We start from the raw sequence: 21,305 nt of genomic DNA on the forward strand, positions 1-21,305 counted from the left end.
CTTCCATCCCCAGTGCCTCTCGCAGGCCAGCCAACAGCTCAGCTTTGTTCCCTGCACAATGGGAGCAGCCCTCCACACCCTGCAGCTTGCTTACTGACATGCTAAGTGGCCACCAAGGCTTTCCTCCAGTCACATTATCCGCTCAACTGCCCCTTTTAGCACACGAAATGGCAGTCCTCTCCAGGGACCCAGGGTGCCCCAGCACCCAGGAGCAAACACCCTCATGCAGGCAGGGGTATTGCCACAGTCTCTGTCCTGGTAGGGTTGCAAACCTGGCTTATCCAAGGCAGGATACTGCCCTCCAGCCGTGGGGCATCCAGGGAGCAGGCAACCCTACAGCTTCTCTGCAAAGCTGCAAGAGTCCCTCATATCCAAGAGGAGGCACCTGAGTGCAGGGGAAGCTGAATCTTCCCAGTCGTGTCTGGAATCAGGCAGGAGGGAGCCTGTACCCCAGCTTTTGATCTTTACAGACAAGTTGTTACTGAAACTCTCAATTACAGGATTAAAGACAAACGTGCTTCCTGCATACACAGGGCTGACCTATCCAGCAGCTGCGTGAGGAGTCAGCAACAGGTTGGTCCTGCCAGGCTGCACGGGGAGGCAGGGGCTCTCGGGGAGCTGCTGTGCCGTAAGGAAGAGCCAGGGACTTCAGTGAAGCACAGTGTAACCTTCAAGCCCATCACCCTGCACTGGTCCCTGCTCAGCAAGGCTTGCAGTGCATCGAGGACAGAAGCTCCTGTAGTCTGTTGTCTTCGGCACCAGTGAAGTGCCACCTGCAAGTACAGGCCAAGAGAAGCTGCTCTACCCTGGCTCGGAACAAGTTGCCAGCACTGCATAGAAACCTTCCGGGGTCCTGGGTCCTCACCTGAGCCACCATATCACACCTCCCCAACCCAAACCTAGCATAAACCCACCAGACTCTGCTCCAACTCAAGATCCAGTGATCTCTGAGACGCCTGGGTAGCCAAGACAGGAGACCACCATGGTGCATCTGCAGGCATATGCCAGAAGGGGCAGTTTCAAGGGGGACTGCCTTTGGCCAAACCTTCTCCTTCACCCTCTTCCTGTGGGAAGATGATGACTGTAACTGTATTTTTCTCGTCGCATAGGAAACTGGGTGTCTGAATAGGTAGAGGTAGGTGCAGCAGGAAGATCACAAACCCTCCAACTTTCTGCAGAAGAAAAATGCACTTAGGTGGGTGATTAACTCTGCTGCGAGAAGGTTTCCTTCTGAATCTGAAGTGCCAGCACAACCCTTGTTAAGATAAGGGTGATGAAAAGCCAACACAGATCCTGAAGGGAGCAACAATACAGGCAGGGATGCAATGCAGCTGTGGGTATGATGACTGAAGCACGGCAACAAGACAGACCAAGTCCCCCGTCCTTCTGCAGCGATGTCCCAGGACCGCCAGCCCCCCACTCCCTTGCTTTCTGTGACACAGAGAAAGGGAAGCAGCACAACCGCTGGGAACACTGCCAAGGACAGCAAAAAAGAACCCAACATAATCAAACAAGCCCTGATCCAGACTGCACGCAGCTCCCGTACGCAAGCTGTGCTCCGCTCTGCTGTTCGTTAGCGAGACGCAACTAATTGCAGGTCTTTGTGGCAAGAAACAGCTGCACAACTCCCTGTTTAACAAGCTCCTCTCACCACCACTAAGTTCACTCTAAACGCCTTTAACATCTGTGAGTTTGGAAAGCAAGATGAGGTTAGCTTGCAGCAAAGGAGACGGAACTGGTGCAGCCAAAAAAGGTCAAAGCATCTCAGGTGCCGCTGTGAACCAAGCCAAGCACCTCCCAACAGCTACACACAGTGCCACGCAGGCACCGACTCCCGCAGCGGCCCAGCTCTGCCAGCAGCACAAGGTCTCAGCACTGAACCCTGCACTCAGAGCACAAGAGTAAAGGCGACAGGGCACTTACCCGAACACAAGCCCAAAGTAACTGCTGCTCTCTTGCAGGAAAATGCCTGCTCCCAGGTGTGCTCCTCTCATTACAGGTTGCTCATTTGGGCTTATTCCCTCTAAAATCCAACATGGCTTTAAGAAGTGACTCCTGCTCACAACACCGATCTGTCCCTTGTCACAGGCTGCTTCACACGCAGTATTAGCAGGGACCTGTGGCTGGAGAGTGCCTTGTATGCTGACGGTTCAGAAGGACCATAATTAAAAGGCCATTTTACATCAAAATATATTGAAAGCAAAATTATCCACCCTAAAACCTTATTGCCTCAAGAGCTGGCAGGTGGCAAACAGCAACAAGCCTGTTTCTCTGCTAACTCCCAGGAACCAAGCAGCTGGGGTAGGAAGTGGTCGGCTCACCACTCGCTTGGGTCTGCTTCGTGTTCCCTCAGGCTCCCACCCACCGATACTAACAGCCCCCACGAAGGAAGGGGCAGGGGGAGAGCAAGACTTCAGGACCTGCAGACACCCCCTGTGCAAGTCGATTAATCGTGAAAAATAGACCTCCTCCTACCTTCCCCTGTGTACAGAGGGGGTCCATGGCTGTGCCCAGCTCCGTGCTGTACCTTACCATCGCCTCCGGTGGGACTGGGGCAGGGCCACCGCTTCAGTGCATCATCTCAGCTCCGGCTATTCACAAGCAAATGCTGCTAGCCTAAATACCAGATCGAGGAGCCCTGGTAACCAGAGACAAGGCGCAGGGGGAAGGGGCTACGTTTCACACGAGAGCTACTGGAGTGTGCGTGCAGGCCAGATCTTTCACAGCGCAAAAACTGGGCGAGAAAACACCCCAACCGATCCCAAATTCAAGCAAAATTCAAAGCAAGCCACCACCCAACACACAAAAGCTTTGGAGAAAACAGTGATCCCTGCTAGACATTGCGATGCTTTTTCCACATCTCCAAAAGCCAAAGCCCCTGCTCACTTCTAGCAAGATCTGCGGCTCCTCGAGCAGGCAGCTGCACTTGGACGTACAAGAAACCCTGTAATTTCAGAGCATAAGCACTTCAGCAAAGCCACCAAGTTAGAAGTAATCTCCTCTCTACGCAGAGGTTCGCTGTTACTCTCTTCCCCACCCTGTAGCATCGATTTTTCCAAACTGCATGTGAAGCCCTGCCTGGGGTTTATTAGCAGCAGAACCCAAACTAATCAAAACCGTGTCCTACGTGGGACGTAGCTGGTAAAAGCTCAGCTTTAAACAGAGAGGAAAGGGCTCTCGCCCTCTCAAAATAAAATGTTAAGCTATTTCTGAGTTGCTGCATAACTCACCGTGCCTCCCCTCCTCTCTCCAAGGGAGGACAGACCGCTAAAATCACCAGTTCACCTAAAACTAGCTAAAGAAAACAAACTTTAAATCCTGTATTTGCATTTCTGCCTGTTACCAAGTGCTAGATGCTGTACAAACACCACGGGAGGGTGAAGGATGAGACGCAAGCGCAGACTGCAAACTGCTTGGATTTAAGCATAAGACAGGAGAACAGGCAGATACCCACAGCTGGGCAGGACAGAAGAACGAGGGCTCAGGGAAGCAACACCGGTCAGGGTTGGTCTCAGCACGCCGCAGCCCAAGCGCCATCAAAGGGTGCTCATCAGAGCAACGTGCTTGGAAATCCTTTCACAGCAGCACTCTGGGTGAACACAAACAGAGCTCAAAAATCCCTTCGTCTCCCCTCCGGGCAGCCAGGCTTGACAAGTCCAGGAGAGTCTAATTACAGGAGAATATAATTGGATAAAATAGGGTTGCACATGATTTCTGCTCTCCTGACGACAGCACGAGGACCCAAAGGGCAAACGCAGCTCGTTGGGCCGGAGCTGGCGCGCAGGACGCGTGCTTGCCCTTCTCTTCCCCAACTGCTGCCACTGCCGAGCAACACCTAGGGCAGCTCCGGCAGGACCAGGCTGGCTCAGGGGGTGAATCACAACGAGCCACAATAATCCCTGCGTCGGTACCATTCAGAGCTTCCACAGAGGAGCCCGGGCCAGTTTCACTATGTATTTATCTACATGCACACACACATGTATATATAACACACACATGTATGTATTTATACCTGTATGTATGTATAAAATGACTCTAAGAAGCTGAGCAGCAAGTGTCTGAGATTTGCCCTCCCCACACCTTCCACTGCTCTGCAGCCCCAGAAAACCTCCCAACCACCACCAACAGGCAGTTACCCTCAGTTTTCCCTTTTTGCCCCGCAGTCCCTCCTGACTTTGCACCCTTGGGGAGATTCTGCACTGATTTTTCTCCTTCTATTTTTCTGTCCCACCAAGGGCATTTTCTCAACATTTAAAAGCTCCTGAGTCCAGAGGACCAGGGGCTGAGTTTGCTCCCAGTAAAATCAGAACCTTTAATGTTTGCCTTTGCTCTTCAAAGCTTTTTTTTGTCAATGAAGTTCTGCTCACAATCCCTTTCTACCAGAATAAGAGCAGATGCTGTTTCACTGCCTCGGTGAATATCCTCCCTCCTTTCTGATGCTTCACCAGTTACAAACCCAAACTGCACGCTGAAGTCTGCTTTGGCCACCGTCCTTCTCTCCAGCTGCCCCTAACAACTGGAATCTGGTGGCTGGTCCTTCGTTTGGCTACAGCCTACACCAGTCACTACAGTCATGAAGCCATCTGAAGATTGACTCGAAAGCAGTTACACAACTCAGTGATGGCTGAGAAAGCAGAAGGCACGAAGGAGTGAGTGTGTGTATTTGGGGATGTACGACCACTGCCTAGAGGAGGAGGAGGAGGAAAGAGCAGCACATTTTCAGCCTTCTTTTAATGAAGGGGTGGGTGTCAAGAGGAGGGGACCAGACTCTTCTCAGTGGTGCCCAGTGAGAGGACAAGGGGCAATGGGCACAAGCTGAAACATGGGAAGTTCCATCTGAATATGAGGAGGAACTTCTTGACTTGGAGGGTACCAGAGCCCAGGCACAGGCTGCCCAGGGAGGGTGGGGAGGCTCCTTCTCTGGAGATATTCAAACCCACCTGGACACAACCCTGTGCAACGTGCTCTGGGTGACCCTGCTTTGGCAGGGGCTGGGCTGGATGATCTCTAGAAGTGCCTTCCAACCCCAACCAGGCTGGGATTCTGTGATTCTGTGAAGGGGAGAACCCCCGTCTTCAGCGAGCGCCGAGCGCCTCACGTTACCAGCCAGATTCAACATCAAGCCGCGGCGTGAAGCCTGAGTCACCTAAGCTGGCAACTTGCACAACAGCAACACATCACTCTGTTCAGAGACTAATGGCACCTCCAGAGGTGTTTTTTTTTTGCATGCTTTGCTTTTACACCTGTCCCGACAGCCACATCATCACGCTGTCCCAACACCCCGCTGTAGCAATACACCGCAGGCCAGTGAGGACAGACTGGACTGGGGTAGGTGTCTCCTGTCTGCTCTGCACTGGCTCCCTTTTCATGAGGTCCCTCATGGGGATTGTGAAACCTTGTACGCCCTTGGGCCTGGGATGGGGGAGCGTGGATGCTTTCTCTATAGTCTTCAGTTCACATCCTTTCCCCTGTGACAAGCTGAGCAAAACTCCCCTTAATTATTCAGTGATGTGCTGGGATCTCTCTGCACCACACTGAGCGCTTGTGCCTTGGGAGGTGGGGAGCTGAAACCGAACCCAGACACCCAGCGCATCCGTTGGGCCTCCGGTCTTCAGGGTGGCTGACAAGGCTAGAAATAGATCCCTGGTTTAAGAGCACACTAAGATGTACCCACAGGACGCGAGCCCCTGTGAAACGGCCAAAGGAGCCTGGTCAGAGGCAGCGGGTGCTCGGGAGAACCCTGCCCATATGTCCAGGGCTTTGATATGCAGATGGAGCCATTGTGAGCTTCAGCCCCATCTGTACGCAGAGGGGAGCTTCATGTCCAGATTGCTTGAACAGCTCTATTTAACTCCCGTGACGAAAGGGAATTCCAGTCTCCAGGAGGATCCGAGCATCCAGATGGATGCCAGCACACGGACATTCAGAAAATCTGTCACCGTGCACAGCTCCTGCCCCAAGTTCAGAGTGGAAAAAAAAAGCACCCAAACCCAACATCTTGCACGCACAAGGCTGGGGCCAGCTGAGGAAAGACCTGGGCTAGCATCAGATCTTACACCTCAAGTACAACACACTCCCCTTGCAGCTCAGCTGCAACACGAGCTGGGAAATCCCTAAACCCGCTGGGAGGAAAGGCTGCTTCCCTGCTGTCAGGGACTGGCTACCAGTGTCATGACCCGGCAGGAGATTTGATCCCAGCTGGCTCAGAGAAGAGGAGCCCCAAACTTTCAGACAACTGTCAGTTTATGCTCATGGGCAGCCAAGGGTGCAGAGGAATATTTACTCAGAGGTGCTCTGGTGATCAAGGATGAAGGCAGATGATGCTGTCAACACACCGAGCGTTGCCCCACTGCGTAGACAGGGTGGCAGAACACGTTGGCACTCCTGGGATGAGGGAAGGCAGGTGAGGGGTGAGCAGCCTGCATCCCAAAAGTGCTACACACTGGCTGGCTCCCCCTGTCTCTCCCTGCCATGTCCTCCAGCCAGGGGGAGGATTCACCAGCACAGCAGGAGGGAGAAGGACCCCCTCCAGCCAGATCAAGGCTTTGCCCCCCTGCACATGCCCCAAACACATCACACAGACCTCGTACTGCCCTAAAGCAGAGCCTGAGGTGCTCAAAAGCATCTCAACCCAAGAACCCCTCACCTTCAACTGCAAATTGGGCTTGGATTTAGCACATGAAAAACCCTAATTAATTCACTGCTGCCCAGTAACACCGAGGGACAAACCTAAGCATCAGTCTCACACCCGTGTTGTGCAACTCAAAAGGAGCAGCAAGTGCTGGTGCTCACCACCATTTAGCATTCACCTATGGTTGCAGAGCTGGCTGGGAGCTACGCCACTGCTGTGATGCCAGTTTGGCAATAAAGTCATTGATGAAACACGGGAGAAAACAGCCTGGGCACCGGTAGATCTAGCAGTGAATTACCAGAGAAGTCATAAACCAGAACAGTTTCCAAATAACTCATTTTGCAAGACAGAAAAGTCCGTAGCAGATCAGATTTAAATGGTCAAGACTTCTTGTTTGTGTGAGAAGGCTATCTCAAACTCCAAGGCAAAGCAGAAACTTTCTGATACATGAACACCCTTTGATGGGAAAGTAAACATCAGAGGCTTATTAACCTTGCAAGAAGACTCCTCCAGCCAAAACCTGGCGGGAAGGAGAAGGGAGAGATTTCACACATTAACCTTGCACGAACTCTGCCAGAGGATCGATTTTCCAACCTCTAGGCTCCTTTCCCCCAACTGCTTCAGGCTGCGGATGAAAAAGGACACCCCTGAAATGGGAGAGCAAATCAGACTGGATGTCTGTCTAGGGGCACGACTTTACAAGCGTAACCCAGGAAGGAGAGAGAGAAGAGAGATGAGACAGCTGCTGTCAGACAATACTGCTGCCAGACAGCAGCGGCTCCCCCTAAAACTGTTCACAGCATCGCGAAGGCACATACACGTTCCTCTCTGTTGTGCTACTCAGATACTCCTTCATCATCCTCAGTACTTGCCCAGAAGGAAAGCTGCTGTTTGGGAATTTCAGCAGTTCCCAGAAAAGTAAAGCCCATCTGTGGGCAGAGGTAGAGAGAGAACAGCGCATGTTAAGCCTCTCACAGACATTTCATTATAAGCCACAGCAAAAACCTCATTTGCTCAGAGGTGCTGGGGGCGAAGCCGTATTCTGACCTGCTCAGGACTGCTGGTAAGAGACAAGCATCGTGGCACGGCGACCTGCGTCTCTGTTCGTAATAAGGATACCACAGTAATGACACATCAAATGCCTCTTTTTCCACTTTGGTGCTAAGTTCTACTCTCCACTTCTCCTCCAAGCACATTCCCAGAGCAGGGCAACGTAATGTCCCTTCAGTAAAATTAACTCTCAACCTGCGATAGAAAAATCACACTTCTACATCGCAGCCACCAGGATCCTTTCCAGCTCCCCACAGACCAGCATTCACAACCCTTCTTTCCTCATCAAAGGCTAAGCAAAAAGAAACAGCAATAATTTATTGCCTGAAGGGGACCTGATTTTTTTTTTCCACCTCTCAAAACCATCATCTGCAACATTATATCTGGTACATCATGGGAAACCAAGCACAGCAGAAAACCAGGTATCAGCAGGTCACTGTTCTGAATCTTTTGGAGAGAAGCAGGAGGTAATGACATCTGGGGAAGTCAGCTAAGTCATCATGCTCTGGATTTCTGCTGTCACATCTAAGATCTGATCCAGCTCTCGTAGCTGGAAGAAGTGGGTACAAGCAGGTCTCAGTCTCTCACAGGACAGGAGCCCAGCAAACCTGGAGCAGTTGAGGAGAGCAGCCCCCTCTTGTGCTGTCCACAGCCTTTAACAGAAGGAAAGGTACCACCTGCCCTGTGCGTACACCCAGCGAGTCTGGAGGTGTGTAATCCCAGCAACAACTTCTCGGTGCAGTTAAATTGTGCCCAACGAAACAATCGTGCAATATCCTCTAACAAAGAGAAAGAGGGACAGGCACCGCTGTGTTACAGACAGCGCAGCCCTGGGATTCGGAGGGACCACGCAAAGATGCGCACAGCCCACAGGGCTCTGTCTGAGCGCACAAAAGACACACACAAAGCTCTCTGATTCACGCTGGATGCGTACAGACGCGCACAAGCAAGCGAGTGAAAAGCCTTCTCTACATTGTTTCCAAACAATCTCAATACAACTCACACGTCAGCCGGGGCGCCTCGGTACTTACAAGAGGGTTTGCTGTGTCTGTCTGCTGCCGGAGTCAGGACGGGGTGTGTTTGACTCGGAGGGAAGGTGCATGGAGATGTGCAGAGAGGTCCTGGGTGGATGGGAAGAAGGGCCCCAGCCCCTCTTTGGGCCCCAGAGGCAGCACCACTTGTTCAGGGGATGGAGCGCAAAAAGGCTGGCATTCCTACAGCAGCAGGGACAATGGGGAGGGCTGGGGAGGCGCTGCCATAATCAAATGCAGGCCAGCTGGCCCTCCCCCAGGAAGGGCAGGCACCTCCTTCACTTGCCAAAGGCTTTGTTTTCTAAGCCACAAAGAACAAAGTGGCTGAGGAGGAGAGGGAGAGGAGGAGGAGGAGAGAGGAGGAGAACCCGCCACACGTGAGCACAGGTAACCCACCCCGCGAGAGGTGTCAACACAGATGGAGAGGGGTTGGGCAATGCTCCGCCTGCTCCTAGCAGAGCTCCGAGGCAGCACCTCCTTGTGTGCAGCAGAAAGAAATCAGGGACGGCTGGAGATTGCTACCAAAGGACCAGTATCAGCACAGGCTGATGGCCAGGGGTCCTTTGAGGGAAGGGATCTAAGGGTGGCAGCCAGAAAATGCCACTGAAGGAGCGGCTCAAAGAAATCCCACCAAGGGAGATGCTACCATTTCTCAACCAGCCTCATCCCAACAATCCTGAGCACCGGCCTCTGACTCACTTCCCTCAGAAAGCAAATGCAAGGCAAGGGCCCAAGGTGCAAGAGGCTCCCAGGCCACAGCAGAGCAATGCCCACACTTTCCCTGAGCACCAAAAGAGACAACATCTTGCACAACATCCTGACAAGCAGGAAAAAGCCCCTGGGGCTGCCTGCAGCCCTCCTCTAATGATCCAGGCAGTTCAGCTGCGAGGCTCTGGGCACCCCAGCACCGCACGGCTGCAGGGTATGCAGGTGCTGAGCCGGTGGGATGGGGCTCTGCCCTTTCTGGTTGGGTCAGTGCTTTCTTCCAGAGTGAATTTTGCCAGCAAGTATCATGCGCCTTCGCTACCGACCTTCTGTAGGACTGGTTGTCATCCCAGGGCTGGCAGAGACCGTGCTGGGTGCTCCAGCTCATTACACACGCCACTGCGAGTCAGGCAGCTGCAGTCCTGACAGGGCACACAGCTCTCACATGGGCTATTTCAAGCCTGCAGTCCAGGCAGCTGGGCACTTCGCTTATGGTAAAGTCAAGAGCACACAGAGACCTGGGATATAAGAGTGACCTGGGAAATAATTTCACTCAAAGAAAGCTTGAGAAAGGAAAAAATGCAAAGGCTAAGAAGGTAAGCAAGGAGAGGGAGGCTTGCTCTAGCTCCTCCTGGTAATGACAGTGTGCCGATGGCAGTGTGAAGCCAGGACAGGCAGTGGGAGAGAAGGGTCCTGGATACCGCCCTTGCAGGCACCCCAAGCCAAGGCAGACCTCAGTGCTTTTGGTACAACATCCACCCCCTTGCTTGCTCAGCTTCCCAGGGCTCCCCCAAAGCACTGTGGGGTGCCAGATCCCAACACAGTCTTGGAACTGAGTAAACAAGGGACAACAGCCAGACCAAGCTTGAAGCCACAAGGTAGGTCCCCAAGTATGCCCACACTGGGTCTGTGGTACTGACAAACAATCCTCTACCTGCCGTCAGGGATGGGGAAGGCAGCTTCCTCCACCACTCCTCCTGCCTCCAGCCCTTGTCAGGCACCAAGAGCTCCTGCCACAAAGGAAGCGGGGACAAATGGAAACATCCAGCTTGGCACCAGTCATGGCTTTGGGGAGGGAACCCTGCCAGCCCATGTGCAAGCTCCATGCGGTCTGGCCCAGTTCAGCCTGCCTCATCGCGGGGAGCTCTGACAGACCATCAGGAACTGCCAAGCAGTGAAAAACACAGCACAGCATCGTGACGGACCATATGGGGCCGTGCTGTCCTGTCCCATGGCCTGCCCGACGGCCACAGGCAGCACCCTACGAAACGCTTGCCCACCACATGCAGAAGAAGGGCCAGCAGAACGGAGCCTCCCCTTCCTAGTAGGCAGCAAGGTGCGTGAGGGATGAATACCACGATCCTCACGGTGGTCGCTCCGCTGCCTTGGCACATGCTGAGATGTTTGGAGAGATCTGAGCTTGCCAGCTCGTTACCATAGTGTACATTGCTTACCCATCCTCAGCCTCCTTCCCCAAATCCTGGGTCTGGCACGTGCAGGCTCTTTACGAGAAGGAAAATCAAGGACACTGCTTAGTTTAGACTCCCGCTGTTGATATCCTCTCAGATATTAGGGAAGAGAGAAGGGGGTTAGCCAGGTACTGACAAGATCGCCGCAGGGAGGTCAAAGCAGCTCAGCATCAGAAGAGAGTGAAATCAGTTTAGATAAAATCTCCTGCTTTCCCCCCACCTCCCAGACCACACCACTGACTTTGCTTTGGGAAGGCAGAAAGCATGCTGGAGATCAAGATCAAAACAATCAGCACTGAAAGAACTTTCATGCTGCGCCGCGATTTCTACACTCATCCTACAGCTGCAGGATGCATCACCTCTGCACCTCTGGTTTCGGTTGGCCACCGGTTCACAACACACACGTGTTATATTTACACCACCAGAATTGTTTACAGTTCTACTGAAACCAGGGAGATCAAAACCCTCCTCCCTCACTGAACGAGATACCTCTCCTCCACACCAAAGCAGGGTGCAAACACACTGTGCCACTATCATTCAGTTTTCACTGGGGCTGTGCAGCATGAAAGGCTGGACATTAGGAAGAATTTCTGCGCAGGTTCAGGTTGGACATTAGGAAGCATTTCTTTTCAGCAAGGGTCATTAGACATTGGAAGGGGCTGCCCAGGGAGGTGGTGGAGTCACCATCTCTGGAGGGGTTTAAGAAAAGCCTGGACATGGCACTTAGTGCCCTGGTCTAGTTGCCATGGTGGTGTCAGGGCAATGGTTGGAGTCGATGAGCCCAGAGGGCTCTTCCAACCTGACTGATTCTGTGATTGATTCTGTGATTGAAAGGCACAACCAAGAGGGATGAGGCTGCTGCCACCAAGGACTGCATCCCCCAGGTGTCATCCACCAAAAAGAAGCTGTGCTATGACACCCTAAGAAAAGAAACGGGCCATCAGTGGGGTCTGTGTAACATTTCTGTCCCTAGGAAGGGCCCAGGCTTTGAAAGGCTTTGAAGCTGTGGAAGAACACCCATTGCTGTTGAGTCATGTCTGACTACCCTGGCAGCCCAAGAGCTACTACTGTGATGTAGTTTCCGTGCCTGACCGGAGACTGGAGCAGCCATCGTGTGCCACAGTCCATGTCTGCGCTCCAGATCTCCAACTTTGGCTGGGTAAGTTCATACAGAACCGACATTTGGCTTGGCCACAGACTTGCCAAGATGCCAAGCAAGACCTCAGTTTATCAGAAGAAACATGACAACAACCAGCCTCACCAGGATCCTTGCCAGGATCCCCCATGATGGCAACGGGTGTTCAGGGACCAGAGCAGCCCCTGAACGGCTGTGCTCAATGAGTGAGCAGAGCACAGGCTCTGGCCATTCTCCTACGGCACAGAAGGCACTTTTCATTGGGGGGGAAAAAAATAATAATAATTACATATTCCCACAGCAAGAAGGTCCCCCACCTGCACAGCAAACTGCGTACATGAGCTAGAGCAGACCTGCAGAGCATCACCAAACTCTCTCAACCCTCACATGTCCCGACAGCAGTGTTCTGGGCTGCCTTCTCCACTTCCCTCCCTCACACAGGGTGCTTCTTGATGTTCTCATGTTTAGCTGAATTTCCTCCCGCCTCCCCGAGCGCTTCTGGCTGCCAAGGCAGCTCAGAGACAGCAACTAAGTGGCACCTACATCTGGTACAGCTTAACTTCTAGTGTCTGTTCTTTCTGGAATTTGAGAACTTCAATACCCAGTGTTTGTACAAGTGTGGAATAAAGGGAGCCCAGGCTCCCCGGCTGCCTGTGCTTGCCAAAGCTGTATTTTAAAATGCACTTAGAAAATCCTACTGTTTATTCATCTGCAACTTTAGAAATTAAAGGACACCAAATTCAGCGGCAGGCCTGCTGAATGGGTGCATTTGCGTTAAACCAGGTGAGAAAGCCAGGCACTCGGCACAGTCACCACACACAGCCTCTCCTCCTGCTTCCCAGATGCTGGGCCAAGTCGGTCCCTCAGCCGCCCCTCCCAGCACACCGTTCTGGTGCTCCATTTCCTCACACAGGCCTCCACAAGAGAGGCTGGGCCATAGTTAGGGCTGACAGCAGGGTGCTACTCCTGGTGTATCACCAGGCTGAATTTACCAGTGTGTAAGGATAGTCTGAACAAAATTCAGGCAGCCTGCCCTGGCCTGGTGGCCAAGGCTGGACACAAGCAGCCAGTCTCTTGGCCTCTTGGCTAGCACTGCCATGATCCTTCTGTCCACCGCAGCCACGAGAAGGACCTACAAGCTACAGCTCAGACAGCAGCAGACCTCTGTTCTTAACAGATGTGGACATTGTCTTGAATACACCCCCCTGCCTTCTTCCACATACTGACTTGAAAAAAAATCACTGCAGACACATGAGCATGAGGGGGCTTTTGGAGGTCCTAGATCCAGCTCCCTGTTGGTGCACACACTATATTTACATCTTTCATAAACAACCAAGCTCTGGACTGAGGCCGAGCAGGCTTTTTACACCCTCCTCCATGCAGCAGATGCCTTGTCTTACCTTGTCAAAGAATTCATACAGCCTGACCGTCTCACAGATTCGATGCCTGTTTTCATCCAGTTGAGTGCAGAACTCTTCCAGTTGATCTCTGTAGGTCTGCAGCTTCACCCTGTAAGAATGTACATCCACAGAGGAAAAGTCTTCCCATCGATCCATCTTCTTTAGTGCTTCCTGCCCCCTTCTGCAATATTCCTGAAAGCAAAATGGGATTGTGTATGAGGATAGAGACTTGACATGGAGAGTAGATAGTCTTCAAGGTCACTAACAGCTAAGGCTAATTAGACTGGTTTTTAAGGTTCAGATCACATAAGCAGGGGTGTGCTTGTTTACAGAAGAATTCTGGAGAGTCCTGACCTCTGTTATGATTTATATGAGCCACACAGCAGCTTGTAAAGGCCTACACAGTAAGGCCACAGGTCAATTAAGATCAAAAAAAGACAGTGCTACAAGCACGTCAAGGGATTAACAAGAAAATCCATCTTCCATCACAGTAGTTATTTTCCTCAAGACTGGCAAATACCATCTACTGAGGGGCTGAGCTGGTGCCTTTGTCTACAAGAGGAGGGCAGGGAAGCCAAGTAGTGTAAAGGAACCACACACACCTTGATGATGAACCCTCTACCAATGCCATCGTAGCATCATGGGTTTGGCCAAGCACGTACAAGGCACATACGCTGCCAGCTCAGACTCTGGAGAATATGTTTTTCCAATCAAACAACACTTACACTGGCAACAAGATCAAACTCCCTGAACTGCCTTTGCGCTTGAAGCAGCATCTCCAAAGAATCGTCCAGGTTGATTGTTTCCTTTAGCCGTTTTCTGCCAACATTCTCAATCCAACTGCTGACCTAGAAGAAAAGGGAAAGGCTCTGCTATTAGTCACCCTGTGCTACTCACCAAGGTAGGCCTTTATGTGGAAAGAGAAAGGAATTGCTCTCATAATGCTGGTCATTTCATTACTGGAAAGAATGTGCATGTACACTTCTCCCCCCATCCTGGCATTTCAGCCTGATCCTCCTGCTAGGAGTTTTTCCACTTCAGATTACTGAGTAATTGCAAAGCTCTGCTACTGCTCACTAGCCTTAGGCATAAACAGGGCAAGTAGCTGCTTGGGCTCTGTTTCAGGTGAGCCATGGGCTAATGTAAGCCCTGCGACGTGCAGGCTGGCCTGATATTATTGTTACCCCAAGTGGGATAAACCCCCCCTGCCAGATTTCCTACCCCACTTCCCTTTTCTGACTGGCAGAAAAGACTTTCACTACATCAGTGTGAAAGTACTGATGGATTCTCCCCCTCTGCAACGTCTCACAGTTCTCTGGGGCTCTCAGTTACTGGTTTTCTGAAAGCAGATTGTCACAAAGCTGTGCCATAACTGCAGCTTCCTCCCAGAGCCCAGCCACTGTGTGGTTATAAGCCACAAACATGGGTAGACAACTAACAAGAGTGTCCTAAAAGCAAAGCAGACACAGGAGGCCCGGCAGGATAACACAGCCTCTCTATCAACAGTGGGGTTTAAAAACAGGCTAGTAAACTTGTCTGCAATGCTTCAGGCATAGCTGCACCTGGGGGAAGGGACAGACTAAATCCTTCCTAACGCCCATGCATCCTGTTTTCCTGTATCATCTAATCTATATCCCAACTCAACCCCACAGTCAAGGACAAACTCCTAGTCTGCTGGTCTGAGAGAGGGTCTGTGCCCATGGGACAAGCCCACTGGCAAGAGGAAAAGATGGGGGTGGGTTCCCAGGCTGACCCATACTGCAGAGGGGCACAGCACTCCTAGGCAGGCTTAAAAGCAGGAGCAGCTGCTGCCAGCAGTGGTGATCAGCAAGCAAAGTAAGCTGGGAGCAGTCAGTCAGTTTTGCTCAATTCAATCAAAAAAAGTTCAGCTTAAAGCAGGGACAGGTTGCAGAACCCGCCTTTGTGCCTTTTTGTCATTTCTGTTTGGTATTAGGAACCTGTGTGTTTAAGGGAGTCTTTACTAGGTTCTTGCATCACACTTCTTGTCCTGAACACATAGTGTGTGACGCCCGAGTGTCTGCCTCCAATTGGGAAGTCATTAAAACCCTTGGATCCACCTTGGCCTCTGAAAACACCCGGTAGGCTACAGCCTCCTCTGCAAATCCCGTTCTCTCCAGAGGAGAAGAGCCCAGAATCCTAGAAAAGCAATGGTGAAACTGGTCCTAGTATTGATCTTTCAGGATGCAGGTTCCTTAGGTGAGCTCCAACCAGCACACCACCCTTCACACACACACAGGGTAACAAGCGATACATAAAACTTCTCATGTTGACAAGTTACAGCAAAGGATCCTGTGCGACTCCATAATCTCGAGGTTGAGTTCAGGCTTAGGGAGCACACCTGGGATCTGCAACACTGAAAGAACTCATCAGATCTTGTAGGATGCTTGGACAGCTCCAGTTACTCTGTGATTTAAGGTTCTCTCTCTACCTGGCTCGAGGCTTCAAAGGTCTTTCTGAAAACCAGTGCCGGTTTGCTTCAGTTATCCCATGGCTGTAAAGAGTTTCAAGGAGCATCACGTGATGGGAGGTTTAAGCTCCCACAGCAGAGCAGGGGAGCGATAGGGTTGAGCATGGCTCTTGGGCTAAGGACAAGAGGCTGGTCCCCTGCCTTCAGCCTGTATATAGGGCTGCACCCAGAGTCCACAGGAGGGCACCTGGGGCTGCCCCCAGAGGGGAAGGAGTGTGCCTTGGCCTTATCAGATAGCAGGGACCTGAGCGCTGCACAGGAATCTAAACAACAGAGTGCACAGCAGGGATGGGCAGCTAGCCCGGGGTATGCAATGGGTGGCTCATTTGGCAGCAGGATGTAGGCAAATCCTGCAGGATCTACAGCCCAGAGGGGACACGCAGACTCGTCATCAGCTTGTTGCCATCGCTCTGCTGCTTCTCAAAATGGAGCATGAAGAACGGCTCCTCAACAGTCTTGCTGGGAAAGCACTTTTGCTGACCAATGTGAAAAGAGTCCCCACCTCCAAGTGTAGTGCTTACCAGTGAGCCACTACACTGTGGTCTTTCAGAATGGAAAAACACCACAGATGTTTATGGGGTTTGAGTGATCTACACCTAGAGAGCAGCCAGGAGACTTTTGCTTGGCATCAAATGATGCCAGGCAAACAGTAGCTTGGTTCTCAGCACAACTGTAAATGTATCCCAAATTCTAATTAATTTAATTAATTTAGTTGTTGGTGTTCTTTTTAAGGGTCTACAGGCATCATTCGACACCTTCACAGGAGAGACCAAACAGGCCCAGTACCTGCTGTAGGATGTGCAGTCAGAGGGTGGCAGCAGGCAGTCACTGGAACCGACGAACAGGCCTTACCTCCTTAAAACATCCTTCCACTTTCTCAAACTCCATCACCAGCTCCAGCTCCTGGATGCGTTTGTTCGACAGCATCACCAGTCGGTGAACACCCTCATCAACTCGATTATAAAGCACGCTGGCAGCATCAAGTGCGTCTCTGGAAGGGGACACAAGTCTCGTCAGGGGTTTTGAATTAGGGCCTTCCCCCAGCACTTCATGCAAACATGACCTGGCTGACAGCAGTGCTTCAGTCACCCTCCCCATGGGACCCATAATGGCCATCTCCATATGGAGAACAGAAGGAGAACAACGCTGCTCCTTGCACATTCCCGTGACTCACCACGCTCTGATCCCAACGCAGACAACCTGGGAGGAAGGACACGAGCATCTCCTCCCAGGCAGGCTCCTTGCAAAGCTTAGTGTCCTTGTCACACTTTCACACAGGATACTCAGCTTTTCATAAACACAGGCTCAGGCAGTCTCAGTGTCTAAAACCACCACTTGGATTTAATTTAAATAAGTAAATAAGCAATCACGAGGAAGCAAATCTCTCCTAAACGACAACAATATAAAGCATTTGATGCCCCACTCACTCTCAGGGTCTTCCCCCAGCCAAACAAACATGCAAAGCGCACAGCACCCCAGCGCCAAGAGAAACTGAGTTTTACAAAGTTGTGCTGGAAAGGTTCAAAGACCGAGCTTCCCATCTACCAGGGGCAGCTGTGCTGACCACAGCCCAACGGCCAACACCAGGCAGCACTCTCCCCACCAGCCTGGCCACAGCACAAGTTAACCTCCTCCGTGCAGAGGCAGGGATGGAGGGGTTCAGGTGCCCTCGGATGCCGGAGCCAGGGACTGAGCACACCATTTAATCCCGGCACGATGATGAACGTTAGCAGGTTCCTTTCAGATGTGTGCAGCACCTCTCCAGCACAGGTTTGACCAAATTAGAGCCAGGATCCAGACCAGCACTCGAGCTTATTCTTTCTTTGTGTCCCTGAACTTCCCATATTTCTTCTGCTTCTAGATTTCCCCTCCTGTACAAGTATGGACTCAGACACCTTCAACAAAAACACACCAGCCTTCTTCAGCCATTCGTGTTCAGCTCTCCAAGCATCTCCTGCACTCACCCTAAACCAGCTTTCATTTGTAATTGTCTTACAACCTTCTAGCTTATGAGAGCACGGGTTATTTATCATATTATTAAAGTTATCCAAAGCACTTGTGAAATAGGGAGCTAATGAACTCTGAAAGCTTTGCTAATGGAAATTCATAGAAGCAATTCAGCCTTCACATTTATTTCAGTCTTAGGTTATAGGCATCTTGAACCTACGAAATGCAACTGAGCATTTAGTGGCAACCATCCTGTAGTTTTTAGATAGTACTTAATTGACACGAGGTAGTACAATAGGTCTGGACAACTAGCTCTGCACAGCAGAAATCCACAGGATTTTTCCATTCAGAATTCCACCCAGCGTGCAATAGCCAACTCCTCAAACCTCAGGCTCTCAACTGCTTTTTGTTTTTCCTCTTCAAAATGCCGTTAGACTGAATGAATTTCTCCAAAGTGCAGCCAAAAAACCCCGAATAGTTTCTGGACTAAGATCACTGCTACTGCAGTGCAGAGCAGACAGGTTCTCTCTACAGAGCACCCGCAAGCCTCAAAGGAAAGATCCGAGCTGTAACGCAGCTCCTGCATTTCCCCAAACCACCATAAACAAACAGCGATGATATGAGCCTTCTGTTTTGTAATCCTTTCTCAGGGATGGACCCAGAGCCAAGCCAGGAGACTTGCAGCAGCAGAGCCATAACCACTGTCCAAGCGGAGCTCTGGAAAGCGTGTTTCCAGCGCAGGTTGTGAAGGCCAGATCCCGTCAGCAGCAGTGACACAGCTAGGACAGCTAATGAGAAACAGTTCGGAGATGGCTGGAAGTTATATTTGGCAACAATGTTAACACTGTTGGGTTTTGCACAGCAGAGTGTATCTGTCAGGTCCTAGTTTCTGAATAAGGCTCCAGCATACTGATGGCCAGACAGGCAGACACCCTTCGGCCTTACACTCCCACAGTCTGAAGTCCCTGCTGGCATGAATGCCCTCATCCACTCAGGGAAGCACACCCACACAGCAAATGCCTTTCCTCCCACCGCACAGGCAAACGAGCACCCATAACTTTGGTCATTACAGGCTGTTGTATGCAAACATTTGCAATTATCCTCTCGTGAGGCAAAATATTTCTCCCAGCTTTCTCTGAGCTTCCACAGAAATCACTTTGGTGTTGATGCTACTTCTTTGATTGTACTCATCAACAAGCTAGACTGACCTGCTAGACCTTTCTGTAATGGGAGTCCTTATGTCCACCCAAGCCCATGGTAAAGCAAGCATGCATGGTTTCACTGCTTAACAAGCTACGTCAAGATGGTAACCTCATGGCGTAGCAACTTGAAGCAAGAGTTGTGTTGGTGTTCCTAGCACAGAGTGTGAGCTGATCTAGGGAAAGGGAGCCCCACTCCACTCCTTTCCATACCTGATGAAGGAAACAGGACTCCAGTTGTCTCAAACTTGAGTACTTTTCCTTGACAGGAGTCAGTCACAACCTGGGCTGCAAGGCTCTAAATACTAAAGATTCCCACACAGCAGACAGCACATTTCCCAAAGTTATAAAACACAGGCTCTCCTGAAGACACCACTGCAACGATGGGGAAAATGACCCTTAAGGCAGAGGGACAGCAAGTGATTACAAACCAAACTTGGTTTAAGTATTTTTTCCTTATAAACAGAAATAGGCTTACCACAAGCTCACTGTGTAAAGAGGTGAATTCACCGTGCCACCGTGGACGAGACCAGTCTCTTGGAGCACACTGGAGACCAGTATTGGCCTTATGACCAGCAAACTACCCAGGGAAAGTAGGGTTCCAAAATGCAGTAATAAAATACTCCTGCTGGCCCACCCGCTGAGCCCTGAGGAGCCCACCTCAGACGAGAAGGGGCTCAGGTGAACTGCTTGCTGCAGAGCTGAAGGACTGAAAACAATCCCCCCCAAACAGTGCTCTTCTGGCCCCACACGTGTTCCTTCCACAGAAGGAATGAGCCCAGATTATTGGCAATGCTAGCAAAATAAAGAGCCAGACTCCGAAGGTCTCAGGACCACTAAGTCGTTGTTCCATTTCCAAAAAGTGGTAGGGAAGAACCAAGCTAGAGCATATATCATTATCTAAGATCCCTTACTTCTGTCATTTCAGTCATTTTGTTTCCTGTGAATGCTTGCAGCAGGCTATCGATACCCTCACCAGGGCACAACCCAACACCCTGAGGCTGCCCCTTCTCTTGGTCCTGCCAACGGTTTGCTGAGCGACTGCACACAAGCCACCCAGAAAAAAAGCATTTCCAAATGGCTCCTTTGGGCTCAGAGCCCCAGAGGGACTTCAGGTGTGGCCTTACACCATCCCTCCTCCTCTTCCTCAGCCCAGTTCCTCCAGCATCCCAGTCTTTTGTTTCAAGGTCCAGCCACACTGTTTTCACACGTTCTGCATCGCTTAGCAGGCATTCATTAAAACCTCACTGTCTAGTTGTTGGTCTTCCATTGCATCTCCAAGGTAACTCCATTCATATGTTGTCAGCTCTTGACAGTTCACTTTTACCAGCCTGACAGGCTCTCTGACTAACATCCATCTCTTACTCTTACACAGAGGAAAATATAACCCTTTCCACTCTGGAGTATAAAGCAGGTAGGCAAACTGAGCCAAACAAAGAAATTGCTCACAGCCCACGGGAAAGGTTAGTTTTCTGATTCACTTTGGCACGTCCAGCGCTCACAGAAAGCCTCCATTGGGCATTAAGGGCGTTCTCCCAAATCTCTGTGTATCTGTTTACCTGTCTACAACACGTCCATCCATTTCCTCATACACACCTTAGAAACTTCTTCCTAAATCATTACTAGTACACTAGTAAACTCAACGATATCCTGCAACAGGGAGTTGCATGGGAAAATACCTCGCATAAACAACTATTTCTTTTTCAGAGTCAGACTTGGGAGCTTTCATTCCTGTCTCATTGCTTTCAAGGCAGCTCGGAGTAAACAAACCAAATACTGAAAATTGGGTTGAAGAAGAAAAAGCGCCTTCCATCCTGCCACACAAAGGGAAACGCCTGGTTGTTAAGCACCTTAAAGATATTTTAATAGAGGCCTGAGCAACTCTGAGGAAGAAAAGCAGAGAGTTGTTTGAAGTCAGTGGAAAGTCTTGTCTAAGCTTAGATTTGTTTGGATGCATTGCAATTTCCCTGCACATGTGAGTGTGGTAAGAAAAGTCTTTCACTACATTCTTCCACGGTCAAATCATCACGAGTAATTTTGCAATAGCGAAGAGTCAATATAATTTATAGCAAAAAGGAGTAGCTTGATGTCAGTTTATGTTTCCCCAAATCCTGTTTTCATTGGGCAATTATCGTTTCAGTGGAAAAGGTTCCAAACATCTTCAGTTTTCTGGAGAAGTGCCAAGCAGTTGTATAATGGTAGGGTAATTTTAAACCTATAATTTAGAAAGGCCATTTCTGTCTGAATCCA

At 50.8% G+C, this 21,305-nt stretch overlaps 1 protein-coding gene across 3 annotated transcripts in view; it reads right to left on the minus strand.

Moving 5' to 3' along the window:
• PLEKHG4 (pleckstrin homology and RhoGEF domain containing G4) overlaps positions 1 to 21,305 on the minus strand; it is a 90,252-nt gene that overhangs the window by 14,026 nt on the left and 54,921 nt on the right. For all 3 annotated transcript variants that reach the window (XM_068411162.1, XM_068411163.1, XM_068411161.1), the window contains exons 11-13: positions 16,762 to 16,900; positions 14,147 to 14,269; positions 13,422 to 13,613 (exon numbers count right to left, since the gene is read on the minus strand). In XM_068411162.1, the coding sequence (XP_068267263.1) occupies positions 13,422 to 13,613; positions 14,147 to 14,269; positions 16,762 to 16,900 (454 nt within the window). The remainder of the gene's footprint in view (positions 1 to 13,421; positions 13,614 to 14,146; positions 14,270 to 16,761; positions 16,901 to 21,305) is intronic.

The sequence above is a fragment of the Nyctibius grandis genome, chromosome 12 (genome assembly GCF_013368605.1).
Source record: "Nyctibius grandis isolate bNycGra1 chromosome 12, bNycGra1.pri, whole genome shotgun sequence".
Lineage (NCBI taxonomy): Eukaryota > Metazoa > Chordata > Aves > Nyctibiiformes > Nyctibiidae > Nyctibius > Nyctibius grandis.